Source organism: Vigna umbellata, chromosome 1 (genome assembly GCF_029865625.1).
Source record: "Vigna umbellata cultivar VRB3 chromosome 1, Vumbellata_1.0, whole genome shotgun sequence".
NCBI classification, from domain to species: domain Eukaryota; kingdom Viridiplantae; phylum Streptophyta; class Magnoliopsida; order Fabales; family Fabaceae; genus Vigna; species Vigna umbellata.
This window is the reverse complement of record NC_142165.1, coordinates 60,661,208-60,684,235: the sequence shown is the minus strand read 5'-3', so window position 1 is coordinate 60,684,235 and position 23,028 is coordinate 60,661,208. Positions and strand designations below refer to the sequence as shown.

The 23,028-nt window shown below is 32.5% G+C and overlaps 2 protein-coding genes and 1 long non-coding RNA gene across 11 annotated transcripts; 1 reads left to right on the top strand and 2 right to left on the bottom strand.

Moving 5' to 3' along the window:
• Window positions 1–208: 208 nt before the first annotated feature.
• LOC148205957 (uncharacterized) lies at window positions 209–4,458 on the bottom strand. 8 transcript variants are annotated; one of them, XR_015783409.1, is made up of 6 exons: window positions 3,814–4,458; window positions 3,105–3,190; window positions 2,928–3,024; window positions 1,840–1,959; window positions 1,618–1,639; window positions 209–452 (listed from the first exon to the last, which is right to left on the bottom strand). It is a non-coding gene; the product is annotated as an uncharacterized LOC148205957 (long non-coding RNA). The 8 variants fall into 8 exon arrangements; XR_015783410.1 differs by having other exon boundaries at window positions 3,852–4,458; XR_015783405.1 differs by having other exon boundaries at window positions 3,105–4,458.
• A 4,279-nt stretch (window positions 4,459–8,737) lies between these two features.
• Window positions 8,738–11,754, top strand: LOC148205956 (transcription factor bHLH89-like). The gene is made up of 4 exons (XM_088112572.1): window positions 8,738–9,081; window positions 9,378–10,432; window positions 10,816–11,211; window positions 11,334–11,754. Exons 2-4 carry the CDS (start codon window positions 9,386–9,388, stop codon window positions 11,436–11,438), a joined length of 1,548 nt encoding a protein of 515 aa, XP_087968698.1. The 5' UTR covers window positions 8,738–9,081; window positions 9,378–9,385; the 3' UTR covers window positions 11,439–11,754.
• Window positions 11,755–13,183: 1,429 nt separating this feature from the next.
• On the bottom strand, window positions 13,184–17,707 carry LOC148205955 (translocator assembly/maintenance protein). Of its 2 annotated transcripts, XM_088103972.1 has the most exons (11): window positions 17,574–17,707; window positions 17,259–17,368; window positions 17,065–17,121; window positions 16,874–16,936; window positions 16,694–16,762; window positions 16,393–16,485; window positions 15,503–15,607; window positions 15,353–15,430; window positions 14,713–14,841; window positions 13,795–13,900; window positions 13,184–13,631 (listed from the first exon to the last, which is right to left on the bottom strand). In XM_088103972.1, the coding sequence occupies exons 2-11, from the start codon at window positions 17,355–17,357 to the stop codon at window positions 13,435–13,437; spliced, it is 996 nt and encodes a 331-aa protein (XP_087960098.1). In that variant the 5' UTR covers window positions 17,358–17,368; window positions 17,574–17,707; the 3' UTR covers window positions 13,184–13,434. The 2 variants fall into 2 exon arrangements, with proteins under 2 accessions (XP_087960098.1, XP_087960097.1); XM_088103971.1 differs by lacking the exon at window positions 17,574–17,707 and having other exon boundaries at window positions 17,259–17,378.
• Between the last annotated feature and the right edge of the window lie 5,321 nt (window positions 17,708–23,028).

Sequence of the window (23,028 nt, the reverse complement as noted above, 5' to 3'; positions counted from 1 at the left end):
TAGTCATAGAACAGGTATAAAAGAATCTCACTTTTATACCTAATTATGTTATAACTGGTGTAAAAAATTCAAGGGTTTTTATACCTGTTTGGGCTTTAACCGGTGTAAAAAATGACTTTTTTTAAATGTTTGGTTTGTTTGTGTTACTATCCATATCTAGACCTGCCTAAAATTCAATTCCATAATAGAGTCTAAATAATCAATAACAAACAAAATAATCAATATTGTTTCTATTAATACATCAAAATATAATATTTACCTAACAAAATTTCTAAATATATATTTACATATATAACATAGTTACTTAACATCGTTACATTTAAAATAATTTCTAAAATCAAAATGTAATATCGAAACATCTAATCATTTACAAATGGTTAAAAAAATGCAGTCCACTGCTTCCGAACATCCTTTATGACATATTGCTCCATCGGAGATGTGTCATCAAATATCTACACATTGAGTAGTTTGAGTCAAGTAAAACATTAAATATTTTTTTTGCCAATGAAATGTTTTCTTTTGTCTCATTTCTCAATAATACATGCTTCGACTTTTATTATTCTACTTTTCTAAATTCTCAACAGATACACCACCTTTAAAACTCATGATTTATACTTTCCTAAGATTCATAATTTTTTATAATTAAAACTATAATTATTTTAAAATAAGGTAATATTATACATTGATTATTTTGAAGCGAAAAGAATACAATTTACCTCTTCAACTTTGTTGGTAAGTGAAATTTTAGAACAGGTTAATAATCATTGGAGCAGGAGGAGCCCAGTTAGAGGGTGGTCGAGATTGGTAACATGTACAACAAACAAATCTTAACAAAACATGTTAATAATCATTTGTGATTTAGAAATTAAATTGTTAAACTAAATGTGTGTTTAATTTGTGGTTTAGACATTCAATTGTTAAATTTTTAGTCTTCTAAAAGAAAAAAAATAAAAAAAGAATAATATCAAATAAATATAAAAAATTTATGTATGTGAAATTATCATTTCTCTATTTTTTACGGTATAATTCACTGTCATTTTAGTTTTAACCCAATTCAACATTTATTTCTCCAAACACACCGTTAACTATTAGATGAATTTCATTTCATGTCTCATAAAAATAGGTTCATTCTCTATTCAATATGACTTACATAAACTTATTCATAATTAGGGATAGTGAGTGTTAGTCAAATACTTTTATAATTTTACATTATTTTGTGCATATAATTTTATTGGTGAAATAATTCTTTAGAAGCACCTTTCCAACCCTAAAAGACACCTAGAAGACAGACAAAGAATAATTTCTTAATTGTTCCTCTTGATTAATATGTTTGTGTGGGTTACTAGAATAGTTATTACTTATGACATATATAATATATAAACTAAACATCCCACAACTCAATTCAATTATGAAAACATCGTTTTTAATATTAATATATGAATATTAAACTCTCCTATAACTTGAATGACTCTTGGAATTCAGTAATGAGTAGAAAAATTATTCATGTTTAAGTTGTTCTTCTACAATCTCATAACAATATATTCGAACAGCTAAGCTCATTATAATTTGTGGTTTAGACATTCAATTGTTAAATTTAATTTAATTTAAGCACCATACCTTAGAAGTGGTGCTTTAAAACCTGCAAAACAGATTGAGTGCGTGAAGTTAGATGAAGATAATAAAATTGATACACAAAACAAGGAAGTAAGAGAAAGGAACCAAATCACATATACATCGAACCAAAACCAAGTAGAAAAACAACAATTCTAGACGAGACTTGGCATAACCAGACAGATATGCCTAAGCCAAATGTGGCAAAAAGAAGCACCATTAACATACCTCGCCACTGATGATTTGATTAACCAACTCCTTTGGCGACTCAATTTGCTCAAGTATCCCATAAATTTTCAATGTTCTTTTAGTTGATGTGTCACCTGGAGGAAGATGCAGAGGGATCACCTGAAAAAAACATATGAACATTAGTCACAAAGAACTCCAGATAGAAATTTCCTAGTCATGGGAGTTGGCAGTTAATACAATCTCTTTTCAAATTATTATCAATAGACAAAGCAACGATAAAAATTCCATAACAGCAAATCACATATATCTAATGCACAAATAAGAGAACAATGTTCTATATATCACTTATACGTAAGCAGTAAGAGTAGTCAGTCATTCTCTGGACATCCATATGCACGTATCTGCATGACTTAGATTATTTTGATATTTTTTTCGATACTGGACATGAACACTTAAAATATGTTGACTAAGTATAACTTTTTATTGAAAAAAAAATACTTTGATACTCTTTATACTCACATCCCATTTTCAAGAAGCTTGATTGTTAATTGAGAAGGAAAAGGAAATTCAAGAAGGTTTCAAACAGGCAAGTATAACTATACGTTGGTTGGGACCGTTTCCACAAACATGTGATTCCACTTTCCACTACTTAACATCCGCAATCAATCTACCAATTTTCATGCTTGTGTCGCATGTGACTAAGTCCTTGTTTTTACAAATTGGTAACAAAATCTTCTAGAAGAAAAGAATTAGAAAAAAATATACAAAAATTGCCAATTAGCCATTAAGAGAAAAAAAACAAAAAAAAATAGAGATACAGAGGTAAACACAGGTTAACCCTTCGAAACAACAAGCATCCTCTACCAGAATTCGAAACAACAAAAATATCACCCAAGAAAGAGAAAAGGGAAAAAAACAAAGGAAAAAGACACAACAACACTTGGACACCAGAATTTGAGCTTTCATTGAAAAAACTGTTTGAGATTTGATCATTTGAATCTTGTTTTGTTGTAGGTGGCTCTAACACCAAATTGAAAAATTGATGTTATTGACTGAAGAAAGTAATTACTTGCTATTGTATTTGCAAATTACATATACTATGAGGAAAGAAAACTAAATAATATTACCTATAATATCTGCTTCAGATTAGTAGCAACACCCTGGCCCAATCAATTAGTCTACCATACTTTGAATTGAAGCTTCTGAGACATAGACCTTAAGAATCTAAAAGCTAAGAAGTCTAAGCAAATGAAAGATATGAACTCTTTATCTATATAGAAGCTTGAAAGATATGAACTCTTTACCTATATAGAAGCTTGAAAGATATTACCTCTCTACCAACAAATAAAAGTGCCAAATCCAGAGGCTTGTCAAAATTCTTTCCTTTGCACTATAAAAAATATATAAAAATTAAAAACACTAAGCAAGCAAAATGCAGTATTCTCTTACATCAAGCAAGACTAATACTTGCACAATAATAGTATCTATAGGCTATAGAGGTAACATTATAATAAGATCTGTGTAGGAATTATTTTAATAATATCTTGAACTTTTTAATTTGACTAGCCATGCTTCCCGGCATTGCAATCAACCCAAACAAGAATCTCAGCCCAATTTCAAGCCCTAAAGTACACCGCATCAGCTGTTTTCTTGAACAATCAAGAAAATCTATCTCCTACTTGTGAACCAAAGCGTGTGTGTAGTGGGTTTTTTCACTACTTCAATTTCTCCCTTGATTTTCTTCTTCTAGAACCTTTTGGACATGGGGTTATACAGGTTATCCACACTACAACACAACCATAGAATACCCAAACTACTTCCAACAAACCCCAAATTCCCCATTCTCCAGCTTCCAGATTAGCCCTACCTTGTCCTAATCATAAAAGCCGATAACAAGCTCAGAATTAACCAAATTAAACATAAGCTGTTTGCTATTATCCACATCCACAAGAACCATACAGCATGAAACACAGCAAGTAAACATGATTGAATAATTAAGAATTGTGAACTTACGCAAACACGAAAAAAAAAAGATAAGACTCAAGAGTTACAGTTCATAATGTGATGACCAAAGGAATGCAGGAACGGTTGAAGGAACTATTAACAATCCGTTTGGAATAAAAGCAAGAAGAATGAAAACACTAAGCAGCAACACCACCATCGTTGCTCCTACAACTCAAACCACAATCGAAGTTAGATCATGCGATACATTTCATCGATCAGCTTCAGATCGAGTCCAAGCAATGTACAACTACAAATTGTAATAAATTGGACAGCTCATCCTCCTGTTGCGCCACCTGCTTCTGCTCCACCGCTCGCGAGAACTCGCTACTGTAGGAGAGGTGCGATTTTTCTACCATTCCAACCTATAGAAAATCAATCAATCAATTAGTACACGACTCGCAAGCTCTTCAAAAACGCCATCGGAGAGCTCCTCAAAAACGTCAAGGTTGGTGAGTTCCTGAATCTTGAGTTTTCAAAATTAGGGCTTTGGAAAAGAAGAAAGCAAGGAATTAAGGATTGCAAAGTGAGGAAGGGTCTAAAGATAAAGAGGTAGAGACACGAAGGTGAAGATGGAAACTACTAAGTGAAGAGAGAACTAAGAGAAGACGTGAAGCAAAGAACAAGAAGTGACAAACGAAAGAGAAGACACGGGCATACCGGTTTTTAGTATATCCCGGTGTAAAAAATTATTTTTTATACCTGTTTTGAGTGTAACCGGTGTAAAATTGTTTATCATTTATTACAATTTTGCCACCGTGCTATATTTTATACCTTTTTTTAGTATAATCAGTGTAAAAAAATTTCTTTTATTTACCATTTTGTCACTATATCATTTTTTATACCTGATTAATTTTAACAAATATAAATAGTCGGTATAAAAAGTATATTTTGTACTAGTGCAATCACATCTTGCCTTTCCTTCATCCAATCACATCTTGCCTCTTTTTCAGTCAATCACATGCAAGGGAGCCTTTCTCCAAGTACCTTTAAAGCTTAAGCATGTCAAAAACAAGCTGGATCACGTTCCATGCAAGCCCAACTCAAGAAACAAGCCCAAAACTCGTTCAAGACATCATCTTGTCAACTCTGACCTTTGTTGAATGTTTTACCCATAAATTTCTCCATAGAGCTCCCAATGAGATGATTTTTTTTTGTTGGAAAGTAGACTCAAAGAGCTTTCCATTCACTATAAGCATATATCTTTTGGACCTCTAAGCTGGTTGCAATTGAACTTAAAAAATCATTGACGTGAAAGTAAGTCTAGAAATGACAAGATATATTATCATTTCTAATTTAAGCCTATATATCATATTTTGACTCTGAGATCTTTGACATCAACAAAATCCCCATATCTTCTTCATCTTCTTCTTCCGTAAGAAGGTTTATCTCACTTTTCTTCTCACCTCGACAGAATTTAGCAATGTGATCAGACTTACCACAATTGTAGCACTTCCTCGATCTGCATTTGTTTGCATGGTGATAATGCTTACCACACTTAAAACACTCAACTCCTGACCGATCTCCTCGAACTTTCCCTTATCCTCGGTCACATTCACCTCGTCCTTAGCTTCCTCGTCCTCTGCCTCCAAGACCTCGGCTTTGAGTAATCCGAGTTTCATTCGAGTCAAATTGTGTCTGTAGTGCTTAATTGAGAGGCTTCTAATGACCAGCAAGTTCATCTACTATGAAAACTGACAAATCCTTCGATTCTTCGATGACGCACACGATACTTTCGAAATCTTTTGTAAGGGACTCAAAATTTTTCCCACAACCTAGCTAGATGACATTTGTTCTCCATTCCTGCCGAGTTGGTTGGCCACCTTCTCCACCTGAGTTATGTACTCAATTATATGCTCTTTAACTATTCAAACTCTCCTCTAAGATTTTGTATTCGGACTTGTCTAATGTGATTATCACCTTTATACGCAACCTTCAATATCTCCTAAGCTTCCTTTGTTGATGCGGCATTCGCTATTTTCTTGAATCCCGACTCATCTCCTGCATTGTAGAGAAAATAAAATACCGACCCATCTTTTGCATGTTTTTTCTTCAATGTTGTCATCTATGCCACCGTTTGATTTTCGTCTTCATCAGGTTCAACATACTCGTCTTCTATCATATCCCAAATGTCTTGGGATCTCAATAACGCCTTCATTTATAGGCACCAATGATCATAATTGGTTTTTCTCGTCAATTGTGGTACCCTCATACTATTAACAATCTTTGACATCTCTCTAACATAAAACTCAAGCACTCATTTTTTCTTTCACGATGTTTTACTATCTTCTTTCTCTTTTTTATCTCTCTATACTCATATCATAATAATCTCTCACGGAACAAATCATAAAAAAAAGCTCCCGCTGCACACGTAGTACAAATATTTCTCTTTTGGATAAAACAAAAAATTTGCGTCACTCTAATAAAACTTGCTTTTCATTAATGTAAGAGTGGCTTTAAATAGCCCTATACATGACACAGGCCATGGGCCTTTAACAAACTTAAAATAAAAACTAAAATATGATATTCTTTCTAATTCACTCCCTGATAAACGTAAAGATAGATACGTAAAGATAGATTTGAGTCTAGTAAAATAATAACCGAATAAGAAAACACGCAACATAATTAAAACTATCCGAATTATAATTGTACCCTAAATTTAAAGTTTATCTAACATCATAGCCATGTCTGGTCTTTCTCAAAAATCGTTTCAGGATTTAGTCTTTCATTCTTAAAAGCTTTTTTTTTTTTTCAAATATTCTACAAAATAGTCAGCTGCATACAATCGCATATATAATTTGTTTCTTCATTATTCAACTTTAATAATTTTTGAACTAATTTATTAGTTGGTGATTGGTTAAAGTCCGATATGTTGTTCTCACTCAATTCCAATCATCACACACCTAGTTTCATAAGTTTCTTTACACATACTCTGCATTCTATAATTATCTCCCTTTCAAACAAATATTCTATGTGATAATTCTATTTTACAACAATTTTTATACAGAAACCATGGTAACACCCTTGATGTTTCATAGTCTCACTTTCAAATCTTAATTAACTCATTAATTAGATTTCTTGAGAACAAAAATGTTACGTAACACCAAAATAATCATAACTCCAATAGATGAAGTCGACAAATCTAAATTTTTCTTACAATCTATTCAAACTTTGATTGTATAAGTCACAATATAATTACATATTTTGGCCTGTTTCGTCTATAAAATTAACTACAGCCAAAATTAGATATATAAAAGCCATATAGTTTGTTTCCATTTCAGAAGCAAGAAACATAAGAGGGAGGCATAGGAATATAAGAAACTACATTAAAAGAAGAGAAAAAGGAAAAAATAAAAGTATAATAAGGAAAAGGGTATTCCTATAAGTTAGTTTAAGTTACAAATATGCATGGAGATGAATTTGTAGGTGGTGTGGGGGACCACAAGTGCCGTTAATTACACATTTTAGAATCCAAACTAACGCGCTTTCTTCTGCAATCACCTTTTGTGTGAACGATTGCTTTTCTTTCTTTTTCCTTTTCTTCCACCTCATCCTTCCTTCTCCATAATTCCCACTTAAGAATAATCACTTGTTGTCACACATTATCATGAATGGCTACTGAAGCCATGGATTAGCATGTGGAATATGTTTTTGACAAAATATACTTAGGGTTTCTGAAATTACTTCCGAATATATAGTGAACATATATAATATATAACGCATTTTACATCATTTTCATTCTTCTATTTTTAATATCCATTTTCTTTCCATGCCCCAAATATATCAACAATAAATATATATATATATATATATATATATATATATATATATATATATATATATATTATTAATTTTAAACATCTATTACACGTTAGTTGGGATAGGAGACAGGATTAACGTATGAATTTAGGACATTGTTTAAGGAAAGAGATGAAGATGTCCATCTCAAAGAACAAAAATTAAGGAGACAGTATGCAGAATACATTTTGCTGTGTAATATTTTTAGGTAAGATGTTAAATTAGTTTATAGACATTATCAGTTTGGTCTTATTCATCCTTATGATTGAATAAAAAGTATATATATATATAAGTTAATGAGTAAATTATAAATAAATGGTATAATAAAGTAACGCTTGAACAGTAGAGAAGACTATAATACAGTTTTACATACAGGAAGTAAAATGAAAAGTTACATATGAAAACATTACGTTATTTGTTTAAATTAATTAATATTCAATTCAATGCCATGCATAATTATCTCTTATGAGATTTTATCTACATTTATTGTTTAAAAATAATTTGAAGATTATAAACGTATTCTTTTAAGCATATAAAAAATGTTTATATTACTTATGTACCCAACAAATTGCGTACTTCAGTGAAGAAGTTATTATTTATGATAAAGGGTTTCTTTAATTTTGTTTCATAATAGTAATGTTTTCACCCGTATCTATAGACTTGTTAATCGAATCATGTAAAACTTGTGTAATGTGTTTATAATACGCGCATTTGCTTTAATTACTCACATTTATCAAAGCACTTGGGAAATGTGATGAAGATTGAAGATGTTTTGAAGAATTTTATATAGCTTATTAATTATCTATTAAACAAATACTTTGTTTTATTAATGAAATATAGAAATTATTTAGACTTTTAGAAATTACTAGAACTAATTATTTTTGTCACATTCTTTTTGTTATACAAAAATGTTATTTTTTTTCAGTTCTAGTTTTTCATGCATGTAATCAAGATTTGTAATCAATTGTTTCTTCTATAGTTAAAAACAAGATTAAACATGTACATAAAGTGATTTATATATGATATTTAACATTTTACAAATAATTAAATTTTCAATCTTTTAAATATTAAATCAAAAAGAGTTCAAAGGAACAAATTATTGATTTTTTTTAATGTAGCTATTAATGGTGCATTAGTTTAATCAAATGTGTCTTCTAAATTACAGTGGTCCTATAAAGTTATGTGTGAATCAGAGAATGTGGGACCTGAAAGCAAGAATCTGACTGAACTGTTTGTAACTGAATGATTCTTTTTCTTGTGTTCCAATTCCTATGCCTAAAAGATTAACTAAACAGTGAGATATTTGCCTTTTTTAAGAGTCACCCTAGTTCCTACTTCTCCTCTACTTTCTCTCATCCTTTCTCACAACAAACTCTCTAAAGAAAAGAAAGAAAAGAATTCCAAATCCCTCTGGTTTTCTGTATGAAACTACTGTTTCCTACTCTGCATATTATTTAGTTTCCTTTCCTCCTACTAGTATAGGTAATTTTCATGTTTGCTAATACAATAGCAAGTAATTACTTTCTTCATTCAATAACATAGACTTTTCAATTTGTGTTAGAGCCACCTACAGCAAAACAAGATTCAAATGATCAAATCTCAAACAATTTTTTCAATGAAAGCTCAAATTCTGGTGTCCAAGTGCTGTTGTGTCTTTTTCCTTTGTTTTTTTTTTCATTTTCTCTTTCTTGGGTGATATTTTTGTATTCACTCACATGGTGTGTTCTTTTTGTTTATTTTAAATATCTGATTCTGTTGATTTGTGTCAACTACTGCAGAGAGAGTAATGAGTACAGGAGACAGGCCAAAAATGCATGAGCAAACTGGTTGCTTTGATCCCAACACAATGGAAGAAAGTATACCCTCTCTAAAGGATAATTTCCCTCAAACTCTTGCAGACCCTCTAACTCCATCATCACATATGGTTGTAGATAACACCACAAACACTGATAATGGCCTTGAGGAGAATCTCAGGCTTTCTGTGGAGGAGCTCTCCTTTAACCATCACAATCTGCAACACCAAGATATCTCCACCTATGCAAGTGGAGTCACTCCCACATCTGCTAGTGACATCCCTCATTCTCAACAACATCTAGGTTTGAACATGGGAAACTCCTACATCAACAACACCAGCAACATGGATAACCATTTGGTGCAACAGGTCATTGATGTTCTTCCCTATCAGCAATCCACTTGGGACCCTACTACTGTTCAGGAATTGCCAGACATAGCCTATGCTAATCAAATAGAACAGCAACAAAATGAACAGCAATTTCAGCAAATGGAGACTCAAAACTGCAGCCAAAGCTTCAACCCCTCTTCCATACTAGACCCTCCTTACCCTTCACCAGATCTCCTAAACCTTCTCCACTTACCAAGATGCTCAGCCCCATCTTTGCACACCAATCCCACCATTTACCTCACAAACCCAACTCAGAACACACCAAACTTTCAGAATCCACTGGCCTTTCTTGGAGACCTTCCAATAGGGTCAGACAACAACACAAGTGCATCCTCAGTTTTGTATGATCCTCTATTTCACCTTAACCTTCCTCCACAGCCTCCAGCCCTTATAGAGCTGTTTCAGTCTCTACCCCGTGGCTACAGCATGCCAACCAACTCAAGGAATGGTTCACTCTTTGGAGGGGATGAGATTGAGGGAGACGGGAGCCAGCTTGACATGGGAGTGCTGGAATTCAACAGGGTCACTCCCACTGTTGCCAAAGGAAGAGGAGGAAAAGCTACCAAACATTTTGCAACTGAGAAACAAAGAAGGGAGCAACTCAATGGAAAATACAAAATCTTAAGAAATCTTATACCAAACCCCACCAAGGTACACGTCGTCTATGAATTTTCTGACTAATACAGAACATACTACAATTCTTTGAATTGAATATACTTTTAATTCCTACAAATGTAACCATGTCTCCAATTTTAACCCCTGAAAAATAAGTATATTCTGATCTCTTGTTTATGAAAATATGTTAGATACAGCCTTTTGTCCTTCACAAAAGATGTATCCTTTTGGTTTCATGTTTGTGAAGTAAAGATCATATAAGACTCATTTCTATATGTGAAAGATAAAAGGAAATTATTTTTTTATGAAGAATTAAAACTGGACATTCTCTTAACTACATGGACTTAAAACATATTTAAACTTTCATTTTACTATGGATCAACTGGTCAACCTTATTGGTTGGGTTTGGTTAAACACAGATTGATAGAGCCTCCGTGGTGGGGGATGCCATTGACTACATAAGAGAGCTTATTAGAACAGTGAATGAACTCAAACTATTGGTAGAGAAGAAAAGGTATGGGAGAGAGAGGTGCAAAAGGCCTAAAACAGAAGAAGATGCTGCTGAGAGCTGTAACATAAAGCCTTTTGGTGATCCAGATGGGGGCATAAGGACCTCATGGCTCCAGAGGAAATCCAAAGACAGTGAGGTTGATGTCCGGATTATAGACGATGATGTCACAATCAAACTCTTCCAGAGGAAGAAAATCAACTGCCTGTTGTTTGTTTCCAAGGTTCTGGATGAACTTCAGTTGGAGCTTCATCATGTTGCAGGTGGACATGTTGGTGAATATTGCAGTTTCTTATTCAATAGCAAGGTTGGTATATATAATTTGTCATAAAATTAGCTAGGTAGTTATAATTATGAATTCTTTTCAAGAACAGAATTGTCACGTTCATCTGATTGTGAGTTTATTTTTGACTTGTTTCACTGAGACAGATAATTGAAGGTTCCTCAGTCTATGCAAGTGCCATAGCCAACAGGGTCATCGATGTTTTGGACTGTCAGTACACGGCATCAGTTCCACATACAAACAGCTACTAGAATAGTGTGAAGATCACTCGGTCACCAAATGTTTGAGACAGTAACTTATAATAATAATAATAACAATGGTTATAGAATTAGTATTAACTAATAAATTCAGGAAGACCTCAAAAAATAGAAGAGTTTACATGTCTTACAGTTTGAAACTCTCATTCATAATAAAATTTCTGTAATGATCATATAAAGTTATGGTTAGATTTTGTTGGGGTATGTTGTTTTGGGTTACTGCTATTGTCAAAAATGTTGTTTTGTTAGCATATTTTGACTGGGCATTGTGGCTGAACATGAAAGATATGAATGCTTTAGTTTTGTTTTCGTAGTATTTGGTTAATTAGTTAAGTCATGCCTGAGCTTCTAGGAATAACTCCTTCAGTATACTTATAACTTTCCATTGTTCTTAATTTTCACGAAATGACATGAAATTTCAATGTCTATACAAAGATTTTATTATTATTAGAGTTAGTACCAATAACCAAGTAGTTTTAACTAGTTTTTTCTTATATATTCTCATTTCTAATTTAAGCAGTACCAGTCTTAATATCTGTTATATGATCTAAATAAATACAAAATATATCTCACGAAGATCTAAAAGTGGAGAACCTACATTGCCATTCTAAAACAAACAAAAAGAAAATAAGTGATGTGAAATAAAAATAAATAAAAGTTAAAGGAATCAGCTCCTTGAATTTGCTTTGTTTTTCGAAATTTAGATTCTAACACAATTTTATATAAAGTTTTCATCCATGTCAAGCTTGTGTAATATAAATACATGCATGAGTAATTTAGATATGACATTATTTAAAACTCTCATCATATGAAATGATTTTAAATTAGCTTACAAACGAAAATCCATAAGAAAAAATTAAATTAATTCTATAAAACTTATTATATGAGTTACTAGTAAAACTTCCATAAAATAAAATAATCAAATTTAGATTTAATTTTAACTTGAAGTTTTCCATAAACAAAACTATCTAGCTTCTAATTAATTTACCTTTTTATTTATATATACTATTTCAACTTTGTACAAAATAAATGTTTAATTTTTAAACGATAGTTAACATGTATATATCAAGAAAAAAAATTAAAAGTAAATACTTTTATCTATAAAAAAATAAAGACTATCTAATAAAAATATAAATATAATATTTAAGTTAGCAATTATAATTATAAATACATATAATATAAATGAGAAGTGCAACTAATTTATTGAAAACAAAAACATAAATTCTTCAGAAATTTTAGTTCATATTTGTCTGCCTTATGGTCATTAAATCTAGATAGAACCTAAATTTCAATAAATAAAAGAATAAAGAAATTAAATTAAATTAAATTATGAAGTAAGTTAAGGGCATTATTTAGATGAATTTCTCCGTATCACTTCTAATTAAAAAAAAATACCCAAATAACTTTGTTATAAGCTAAAAAATTTCTGTGCTTAAGTCATTTTATAGAACGTTTATTGGATAACTTTTTAAAATATTTATTTTTAACCTGCATAAGCTAATTATATCTTACAAAAAACACTTATTTTCTTTCTTTTTCTTTTACTTCTATTTTAGAAGTGTTCATGGATAAATTCATCCAGACGGATCCTAATGTTTATAATTTTTTCATAAGTTAATTTTTACATATGAAGAAGCTTATTTTATTTTTTATGTCTTATTTTTTTTTTATTATTAACAATTTTGTGTACCAAAGTTGCAAAACTTGGTCTCTTCAAGAGGGAATTTAAACTCTCCATAAATACGAACTCAAAATTTAAAAATAAAATGGCTCCACTTGCCTAACAAAGCAAGGCTAAATTTAACTACAAAATGTATTGACAAATCAAACACCCAGCCCATATTTCTTGTTAAGTATATGTTGTTACAAGAGAATTAAGGAAAGGTTACCTCCAAGATAAGGGAATAGAAAAGGAGGAAATGAGAACTGAAAATGATCACTAACCTATATATGTAAACTTTCCAAGGTTAGCAAGAAAATCTCATCTCTATTAAGCCTGGCTCCATGATTTCCAGGCTTTGGTAACCTTTCTAGCAAGGTACCTGCTTGCATTTACTGCACCAACAGCCAGAAGACCAGATACAGCCTGCCTTGCACTTGAAACCATTACTCTACGCCTCAGAATTCTCTGTAAGCAATTAGCAGCTTCCTCTCTTACTCTGCTTCGAGTATCATTTATGGCCCTTCCTGAAATCATAATACCCTATTTTTATAATTTGACACAAATCACTATTAAGTGGTTATCTTGCAAAATCCCCCTTCCTTTTCTGTGATTTGGACCTTAACAATATTAGCAGTTAGGAACTAAAGCAATAATTCAGAAATACGTCTAATAATATCAAAAGCATACCAGTTTCCCGTAATTTTTCTTTCACTCCTTCCTTCATTATGATTTGGTTTCTGATTGACGGAGGAAGTGCAGAAACTAGAGAATAATCAACTGATAAGTCACAATCCTGTTTTGGAGAGTAAGGAAGTTTCTTTACTTTATTTAAACTTTGAATATTCGTTTTATACAACTTGCCTGCTTTTGCAAGGTATTTTGACTAACAAATTTTCTATGCACTAAAACATTGGGAAGAAGCTTTTCCATTTAGTAAACGACCACGAGTGTCTTACCTTATCAATAAATGTGATGAAATATATATAAAGAAATAATTTCTAAAGCAGCAAGAAAAGCTACAAGATATAAACCTCAAGAATGTCTTCAACAATTAAATAGCACCCAAAGGTTAAAATTAGAGCATGTAGAAAAAGATGAAAGGTACAAAATAACAGTAAAACATTTTTTATATTTCTTCTTCACAGAAACTACAGAAAGAAAAATGCATTCTCAGGCCAACATCAAGTAGCACCAAATAACAAGATGGACATAAACAGAACCAATCACATGTCCATGCATTATGGGATACATGCCTTGAATTTTTTGTAATAAAAATTTCAAGGGAAGTGAACCGATTCCGGGTTCAAGGTAGTAAAATAGTCAATTATCAATACAAGTTTGCTAGTAAAATATGATTTTCAAGAGGTAAAACTTTAGCATAGAGTTTATGGCACAACAAAGCTAAATTCCTTCAAATTCATGGAAAGGCAATGGGAGAACTACCATTCAGGATACATAGTTAATAATTATATAATTCCAATTAACGACAAATGAACCATAAAAATGGCTTATCAGATATTTTTTAGTGTTTTTAATAGTGTTTAATCCATTGTCCGAAATTGGAAAATTTTAACACTTCAAATATCAATACCAAATAATAAAGACCTGAGAGATATGTATTTGATTGTTGGCAATTGATGAAAGTCTCAATAACTTTTTAGCCTCATATTCTTCAAGAAATGGCTTATACATTGAGTGGAATAGATCAAACTGCCCAAAAACGATCTTCTTCACCTGGACAGATTGTGAACAAAAGGAACCTCAGTAAAACATGGCAACCGGATCCATATTTGCCCAATTCCTTCACAAAGAATATTCCACAAATGCAAGCAGTTTTCAAACAAGGATCTGTCAGTCCCTAAGAGAACAAAAGAAATACGAGGAAGGAAAGAATATGGGCAGATTCAGCAAAACAATATTCATAATTTCAGTACATAGTGCTAATCATATTGATGAAAATCCAACCTGACTGTCAAGGATGGGCAGACATATCAGTGAAAGGACAACTATCCAATGTTTCACATCTTCACTATAAGAAACAACAAACAGATAACTTATAATTCAGAAAAGCAGCAATTTCTAAAGCATGAGCCCGAATTTGTGACCAAATTGAGATATAACCTCTGTAGACACAAGTTCCTACATGGGATGGTACCAAGTAATCATGGGAATTTAAATATAACTGAATTTTAAAGATATTAAAATTTCCATACCACATCCTACTCTAGTAACAACCAAGGAATACCTTGTTTTTATCCTCGGCAAATAACATGCGTACATCCCCCATGTACGAGAGACTACATACTTTGGCATACAGATCTGCCTGCAAGGGATAGTTAAATCAAATCAGTTGTCCAACTCGCAAAGTAAATAATTTAATAAGAAAAAAGTATACCTCTGTGAATTCCGATGGAAGCAGGAGAAGAGCAGCTGACACTGCAGCTCTCAAGTTAACAGAATTGGTGCTGTTAACATCTAAATTATCAACAACAATATGAACCTGAGTGAAACACATCCAAAAACATAGGGACCAAAATACGCCTCAGTCATGGATTCAATTTATCAGGTAAATAGAGGACAGGCAAACTATGAGATAGATATCTGAAACTAGCACTAGAGCACTGTTACAGGAATTTTTCTATATCTCGTTACGTCATATGATATGCATACAATACAAGTATACAACACAGGACTTTTCTTGATATGGGATACAGGGCATAGACTTAGTAGGTTTAGTATTTAAAATCCATATTCATCTGGAATTTTATCACCACGTATAAACATCCAATAATTCCATAGTCTCTTTTGCTAATTTTAGAAAACTAGCAGAGCCCGTAATTTCTTTTATTTATTATTTTTCCTATCTGAATGATAATGAGATTATGAGAACTAAAGGTTATTTTTCTTCAACCTTTTCTTATTTTTTACCACAGCCACCTTCCTCTCCCTCCCCTTCTTTGCAATGCCAACGTCTCTTTTTTTCCCCTCTCTGTCACTAGAGTTCTGTGTTTTTAGATCTACCTACACTGACGATAGTAGTCTGCAAATAAGATGTACATTATAAAGCTTACAAATACTAGTTATTCTACTTTAAATCTCTCTAATTAAACATGAGAAAATATAAATCATCATAAATGCCATATATAAAATATCTATAGTTCTCATAGTTAGAGAATGTTTCATATAAGAAAATTAAGAATCTTGTAAAAAATAAGCTTAGAGCACAAGGAATATCAAGAATCAAACGACTCAAGACATGAAGAGGATAAAAAGCGTATAGCATACCGGTTTCTGTAAACGACCGCACAAGTAGAATTTCTCCCAATAGTGTACATCTTGAAGTAAGTCATGCATTCGAACAACACCATACTTGAACAGCTGCATAAATTTTCTTGTAGAGACAAGGAATTCGTGAAAAATGTAATCTTGATTTAACAATTAAGCCAAAAAACATATGTTAATAGAAAATTAAAAATATCCCAGCATTCTGAAATAATTTCTCTGGAAGGTGAGTTTGCAGGAACTAAACTAAAGGTCTCAATCACATACCACACACCCCTAAGTCATGATAAGAGGTTATCGATACCTTTCCATTCCAGCTAACAAAAGGGTTGAAATGTACTCCCACACCAATTTCATCAGCAACTCCCGTAATCTTATATGTCACATCACGATAAAGTATGAGATAAGATCGCCATCCAATAAAACCCAAGCCAGATACGAGAGGCCACAAACAATGAAAATGAAACTAAATTTGAGCAAGTACCAGTCTCTCCCCACCAAGGTGCACCATCCAGGACGCGTAGTGATGCTTGTTCAATTTAAGATTCTTGATTGATGCCATTGTATGAACAATAAAAGGAAAAACAAAAGATATCAGTGGGGCAATCAAACAATATCAAGCAACTCATAACATAAATAAATAGCACATCATTAGTCATAATCACATATCAGTACCTCAGAATGCCACTGTTTGGGATCAGCCACACCAATAATATAATCTGTCATGGTAGTCTAGAAACACAAAAGCACAGAACAGAGAACAAATATTAAAACAACAATTAAAGGAGAGTAAAAAAAAAAAAAAGAGGCCCATAATAAAGAAGAGGACCAGCAAGCAAAAAAAACCGATGGGTTTAACAAAAGACGACCTTATCGCAGTTGGATGGATGAAGAGATGATCCATAGACGCAAGCAAACTCAACAGGGGGGAGAACCTGAAGAAAACTGCGATATGCTGCATTGTCCATAATGTCTATGGCTACAAACATGGTTATCAACTCGTTAACTTAGACGATAGCTTCGGACTCGGAAGCAAGTTCGATTTTGATGTAAACTCGGTAAAATCGGGATAGAATCGGTGAACTGGGCGAAAGTCGCCATTTTGCAACCGAGTTGGAGAGTTCGAAGAGAAAAATTTTAAAAATCCGACAGTGGTTTGGCATGCGAAAGTGAAGAAAACTCACTTATTAGGGGATCAGGATTTCATTCTTCTACTGCCCCGCACTGGTTCATACCTTCTTCTGAACCGCTAGCCGTCGAGTCACAAACCACTGCTCCCCTGCACTGCTTCGTAAGTGGTATTTTAATTGCTCTCCATTGCACTTATTTCATTTATGGTCTACACCATTGCAAAAAAACAATTATATTATATTTTTTATTAACTTTTATGGTTAGGAATTAGAAATTATTTTTAATTACTTAATAACTATATAATATGTTTTTAATTTGCATAATTGAAAATTGAAATCAGGAATCAATTTGAAGTAGGTTAGGGAATGCATCGAATTCAATTAAGAACAATGCAAGTGTGTCTTTATATACTAAGAGTAGAAGTATAAATAAAAAGAAAAATCATGAAAACAGATATTTGAATTGTGTGAACTTAAATTATTTTACTTAATCGATGAATTTATGAAATATAATTGTTTTAATTATTCTATTGAAATATAATTACGTGAATTTTAACTATTTTACTTAATTATTTTATTGAAAATTTGAATTCTAGATGTTATTTTAAAAAAAAAAATACATGTGAAATAGCATTTTTAAAGCGTTGTCGTCAAAAGTTTGGTGATAGTAGCTTGACAAAGACGAAAGACTTAAAACTCAAGTGTTTGGAAAAGTGAAGGATCAGTGATTTTGAACAGTTTAAGTGCATCGGAGTCAAAAACAGAGAAGACAAAAACAGCAAGGAAAACGGGTAACTGAATAGCCCAAAAGTTAATCTGGCCCGATTTGTTTTACCCATCTCGCCATTTTGAAGTATTATTACCTATTTTACTATAATTTTAATTGGATTAAATAAATATCGAAAATTCTTTATGATTAGTCTAATTTTGAAATTAACTTTTGTGACTTTGACTATTTCAGCTCAAATAGAAAACTCAAAGTGATATTTACAAGTAAAAGAATAACTTATCCAACGTTATTATATCTTGTTGGTGCCATTAAGAAGTGTGTAGAGGTGTGTAATAGGTTTTGTTTATTATTTTTTTTTAAGTAAATGTTGTTTTTGTAAAATCTTATTTTAATAATATACAATTTATGCATAAACATTTAAAAGAATAGATAGTTCCAAAAGAAAATGTATATAAGACTATTAGAATTATCAGACATATAATTATAACATCAAATATACACACATATCCCAACATCTTATACATCTGAGAGATCTATTATACAAAAAACAAAAGCGTAAAACTTTCTATTTTTAAATTTCAACACCATTCACACCTATTAAAATTGCCAATCATTAAAATAGACTAAACTAAAATCCAAAATTTAATCCTTACAAATAATTGTTACGAAATAAAATTTTACATTATTAATTAAGCAAAAACATTAAATAAATCCAAAAATGTTTCCAATACTCTGATATACTCGTCGTTTTATTCATCAACCGGAACATCTGTAGAATCGTTTACTTCTGTATAATAAGAATTATACGATCATTGCACAAACACAAACAAATAAAGATGAGCTGACAGAATAAACATAAATCTACAATCTGACATAATAAAGCAGGACTTTCCTATTTACCAAAATAGCACATACTCACCAAAGCAAGACTTTCTTGTTCACCAAAACAGAGCCTACTTACCAAAGCAGAACTTTCTCGAGCTCGCCATCAATGAGTACGTAAGAAACAAAGTATCAACAATTACACACAACCAACACCACACAATGGTTCATCGCATAAACATCGCAACCCATTCAAAACCACCACTTTGTCCCACTCAAAGGTTACATGGCATAAAACACCACAATCCATATAAAGGAAATATGTCCAAACGTATAAGTGCATTCAATATACACAACACATGCATAAATAATTAAAAGAATAGATAGTTCCAAAAGAATATGTATATAAGACTATTAGAATTATCAGATATATAATTATAACATCAAATATACACACATATATCAGCATCTCATACTTCTAAGAGATTTATTATACTGAAAACAAAAGCGTAAAACTTTCTATTTTTAAATTTCAACACCATTCACACCTATTAAAATTGCCAATCATTAAAATAGACTAAACTAAAATCCAAAATTTAATCCTTACAAATAATTGTTACGAAATAAAATTTTACATTATTAATTAAGCAAAAACATTAAATAAATCCAAAAATGTTTCCAATACTCTGATATACTCGTCGTTTTATTCATCAACCGGAACATCTGTAGAATCGTTTACTTCTGTATAATAAGAATTATACGATCATTGCACAAACACAAACAAATAAAGATGAGCTGACAGAATAAACATAAATCCACAATATATCACAATATAACAATTGTCAAGTAAATCCTACACCCTAATAACATCAACCACGATATAATTAAGTCATACATTTATTCTTTTCAAACTCATGCTTCTACTCAAATAAATCATGTCAACAGCACCAATTATTTCCACCATATAATGTCTTACGTACTCTAGTCACTCGTTTTGTTTACCAAAACAGGGTCCATTAACCAAAACAAGGCCTACTTACCAAAGTATGGCTTTCCTATTTACCAAAACAAAGTCTACTCACCAAAATAGGACTTTTCTATTTACCAAAATAGGGCCTACTCACCAAAGCATAACATTTTTGTTCACCAAAACAGGACCTACTTATTAAAGCAGGACTTTCCTATTTACCAAAATAGCACATACTCACCAAAGCAAGACTTTCTTGTTCACCAAAACAGAGCCTACTTATCAAAGCAGAACTTTCTCGAGCTCGCCATCAATGAGTACGTAAGAAACAAAGTATCAACAATTACACACAACCAACACCACACAATGGTTCATCGCATAAACATCGCAACCCATTCAAAACCACCACTTTGTCCCACTCAAAGGCTACATGGCATAAAACACCACAATCCATATAAAGGAAATATGTCCAAACGTATAAGTGCATTCAATATACACAACACATGCCCAAGTCTCACTTCTAAAACTCATATCCATGTACAATACCCAATGACAATGTTAACCCTCATGATAAACTTTAAAACACAATCCCACCATTACCACACCATCTTGAAACAACAAAGAAACAAGATAAGCATTAAAGCACCATCATTTGAAGCTCGTATAGTAGGAAGAAAATAAAACTCCTGCACTTCCCCCAATCAATTCCATACAACACATTGCCATTTACACCACATGCATGGCCCACCAATTGTAACTTTCACATGCATCAAGATTAGCACAAACACCCAAACGTCAATGCTCATTCACGTAAAGGAAGATGCAAACCTTGAATGAAACATGCAAGATATAAAACTAAACCCTTAACTTATTTCCATGGCAACCACCTATCATGTGCCCAAACCGAACCAAAACTCATTTTAAAACTACCATAACCACTCACATACCCAGGGAAGTTCACGTAACTACCACCATATTGGACCACCAAAGCCCATTACCTTGTACAACCCCCCCTCACCAAAATTATGAAAACACAAAGAAACTTCCATGCACCCTTTCGTTTATATTATACCCATATCTATATATACCAATATGCAACTCAACTCTACATGTTCAAATTACAAAACTATCTACATATGAAACCCATGAACTAACCCTACTCATGCATAATCCCTTTAAAATAAACTCAAACCCTAACCATATGCCTCATGCATGATCAATCTGCACCCAGACCCAGGTAGTGCAGCCACCACAATTAGTCTGAGAACTTAACCAATCTTGACCCCTAACACATGCAACAACCCATACTCACGTCCCTTAATGCAACTAGTGTGTCCAAGCAATGGTTTAGCAAACACAAACGACCAATACATGAAACCTCATGCCTTCCTACATGAAAAACACTGAAAGCATTGCGACATAACAAGAAACCCTAACCCCTTCCTGTTTAAGTGACCATTAGAATTCATGCACCATGCAAGACACATATGGAAACGTAAAAAAAAACCCATGCCAAAAATCTACACACAACCCAAAAAACCCATGCATTCACACATGAACATCAAGAAACCCATTGCACCAAACCAAGAAACTCATGTTGCACATGTATAGACCCTACCATGCATTCACACGTGAACATCAAGAAGGAAGGAGACCATGCGATTTCATGCAACCAAGCCAATCATACATATAAAAGTTAACTCCCCTTACCTCACAACTAAGCAAAACAACTCTTGCTCTACTCTACTTCCACCCATACACCTTGTCTTTGGCACCTTAGATCTCTTCCTCTCAAATTCCTCTTCAACAACTAGGTTTTTTTCTTCTCTTATACCTCCCTAAACCTAATATTTATAACCTATAATAGGCCACAACTTCTTTGCCTTCACGTAAAAAACTAATAGCACTCACTCAATGTTTTGGGCTTTTAATAAAATTAAGGAAAAGTAGAACAAGAGAAAAAAAAACTTCTTTTTGATGCATTGGACCACTACCACACCCATTTAACCAAACTACGCCAAAACTAGTTGCCCAACCCAAGTCGCGGACCACACAAGGCTTAGCAACGTGCAATTGGGAAATAAATTCCCGAAAGTGTCATTGCAAGGTTCGAAGAGGGGTCTCCACGCACAAGGAAGTTGGATCAGCTCCATCATCACTGGGTCAGCGTGCCCCAAACTAATATATGGCATAAAAACAATTATATAAACCATATGTTAAATCCTTTGGCACCAAAACAAAATATAAGAAAACACACATATATGGATTATTTAATGCATTATCCTCACATAACCAAACTATAACAAAAATATTCCCCATTTTCCTTATCCTCACACAATAAAAATATTCTCCATTTTCCCCGAGTCTTACAACATACATGTATTGATTTCGATCTCTGGCAAGTTCTACACTTGTAGTGGTGAAACAACTTGCCCGCCTAAGCTACCACACAAGGTTAGTCCGTCAAGCACCAATGGTCAAGGAACAGTCCATAGACTAGGACTTCCTGCTAATTCTCATGACATAATCCACCCTTCTCTACTTGAGATTGGATGGTTATTGAAATGTCAGGATAACCCATAATACAGAATCCATACATCAATACATATACTATTGAACACCACCATAGATTCTCTCCTCTATATTTATGGAATTACATCAAACACATATATCATACACATTACCAATCACAAACTCATCATCATCACTATATCATACTTGGAATAAACACCATTCATGCTCACACTCATATTAGAATTCATATAGTACCATTTATATCAAATTATATATATATATATATATATATATATATATATATATATATATAATTTATATACTTCATTCCAAACAAATCAAGAATCATGAAATCACATAAAACATGCACTAACTTTGAAACAAGAAGCGAGCGCGAGGCCTAACGCCCAGCCCCAAAGCTCTCACAAACACTCTCGTCCAGCGAATTAGGGAGAAAAGGTTACAAACCTACAAGG

What these genes read in the sequence shown, in the direction of transcription:
- LOC148205956 (XM_088112572.1), top strand. Translation starts at nt 9,386, where the DNA reads ATGAGTACAGGAGACAGGCCAAAAATGCATGAGCAAACTGGTTGCTTT. An exon ending in TTATACCAAACCCCACCAAG is followed by an intron (nt 10,433 to 10,815) that starts GTACACGTCGTC and finishes GGTTAAACACAG; the next exon opens with ATTGATAGAGCCTCCGTGGT. An exon ending in GTTTCTTATTCAATAGCAAG is followed by an intron (nt 11,212 to 11,333) that starts GTTGGTATATAT and finishes TCACTGAGACAG; the next exon opens with ATAATTGAAGGTTCCTCAGT.
- LOC148205955 (XM_088103971.1), bottom strand. Translation starts at nt 17,378, where the DNA reads ATGTTTGTAGCCATAGACATTATGGACAATGCAGCATATCGCAGTTTT. An exon ending in GCGGTCGTTTACAGAAACCG is followed by an intron (nt 15,608 to 16,392) that starts GTATGCTATACG and finishes TGTTTCACTCAG; the next exon opens with GTTCATATTGTTGTTGATAA. An exon ending in TTGCCGAGGATAAAAACAAG is followed by an intron (nt 14,842 to 15,352) that starts GTATTCCTTGGT and finishes CAATCTGTCCAG; the next exon opens with GTGAAGAAGATCGTTTTTGG.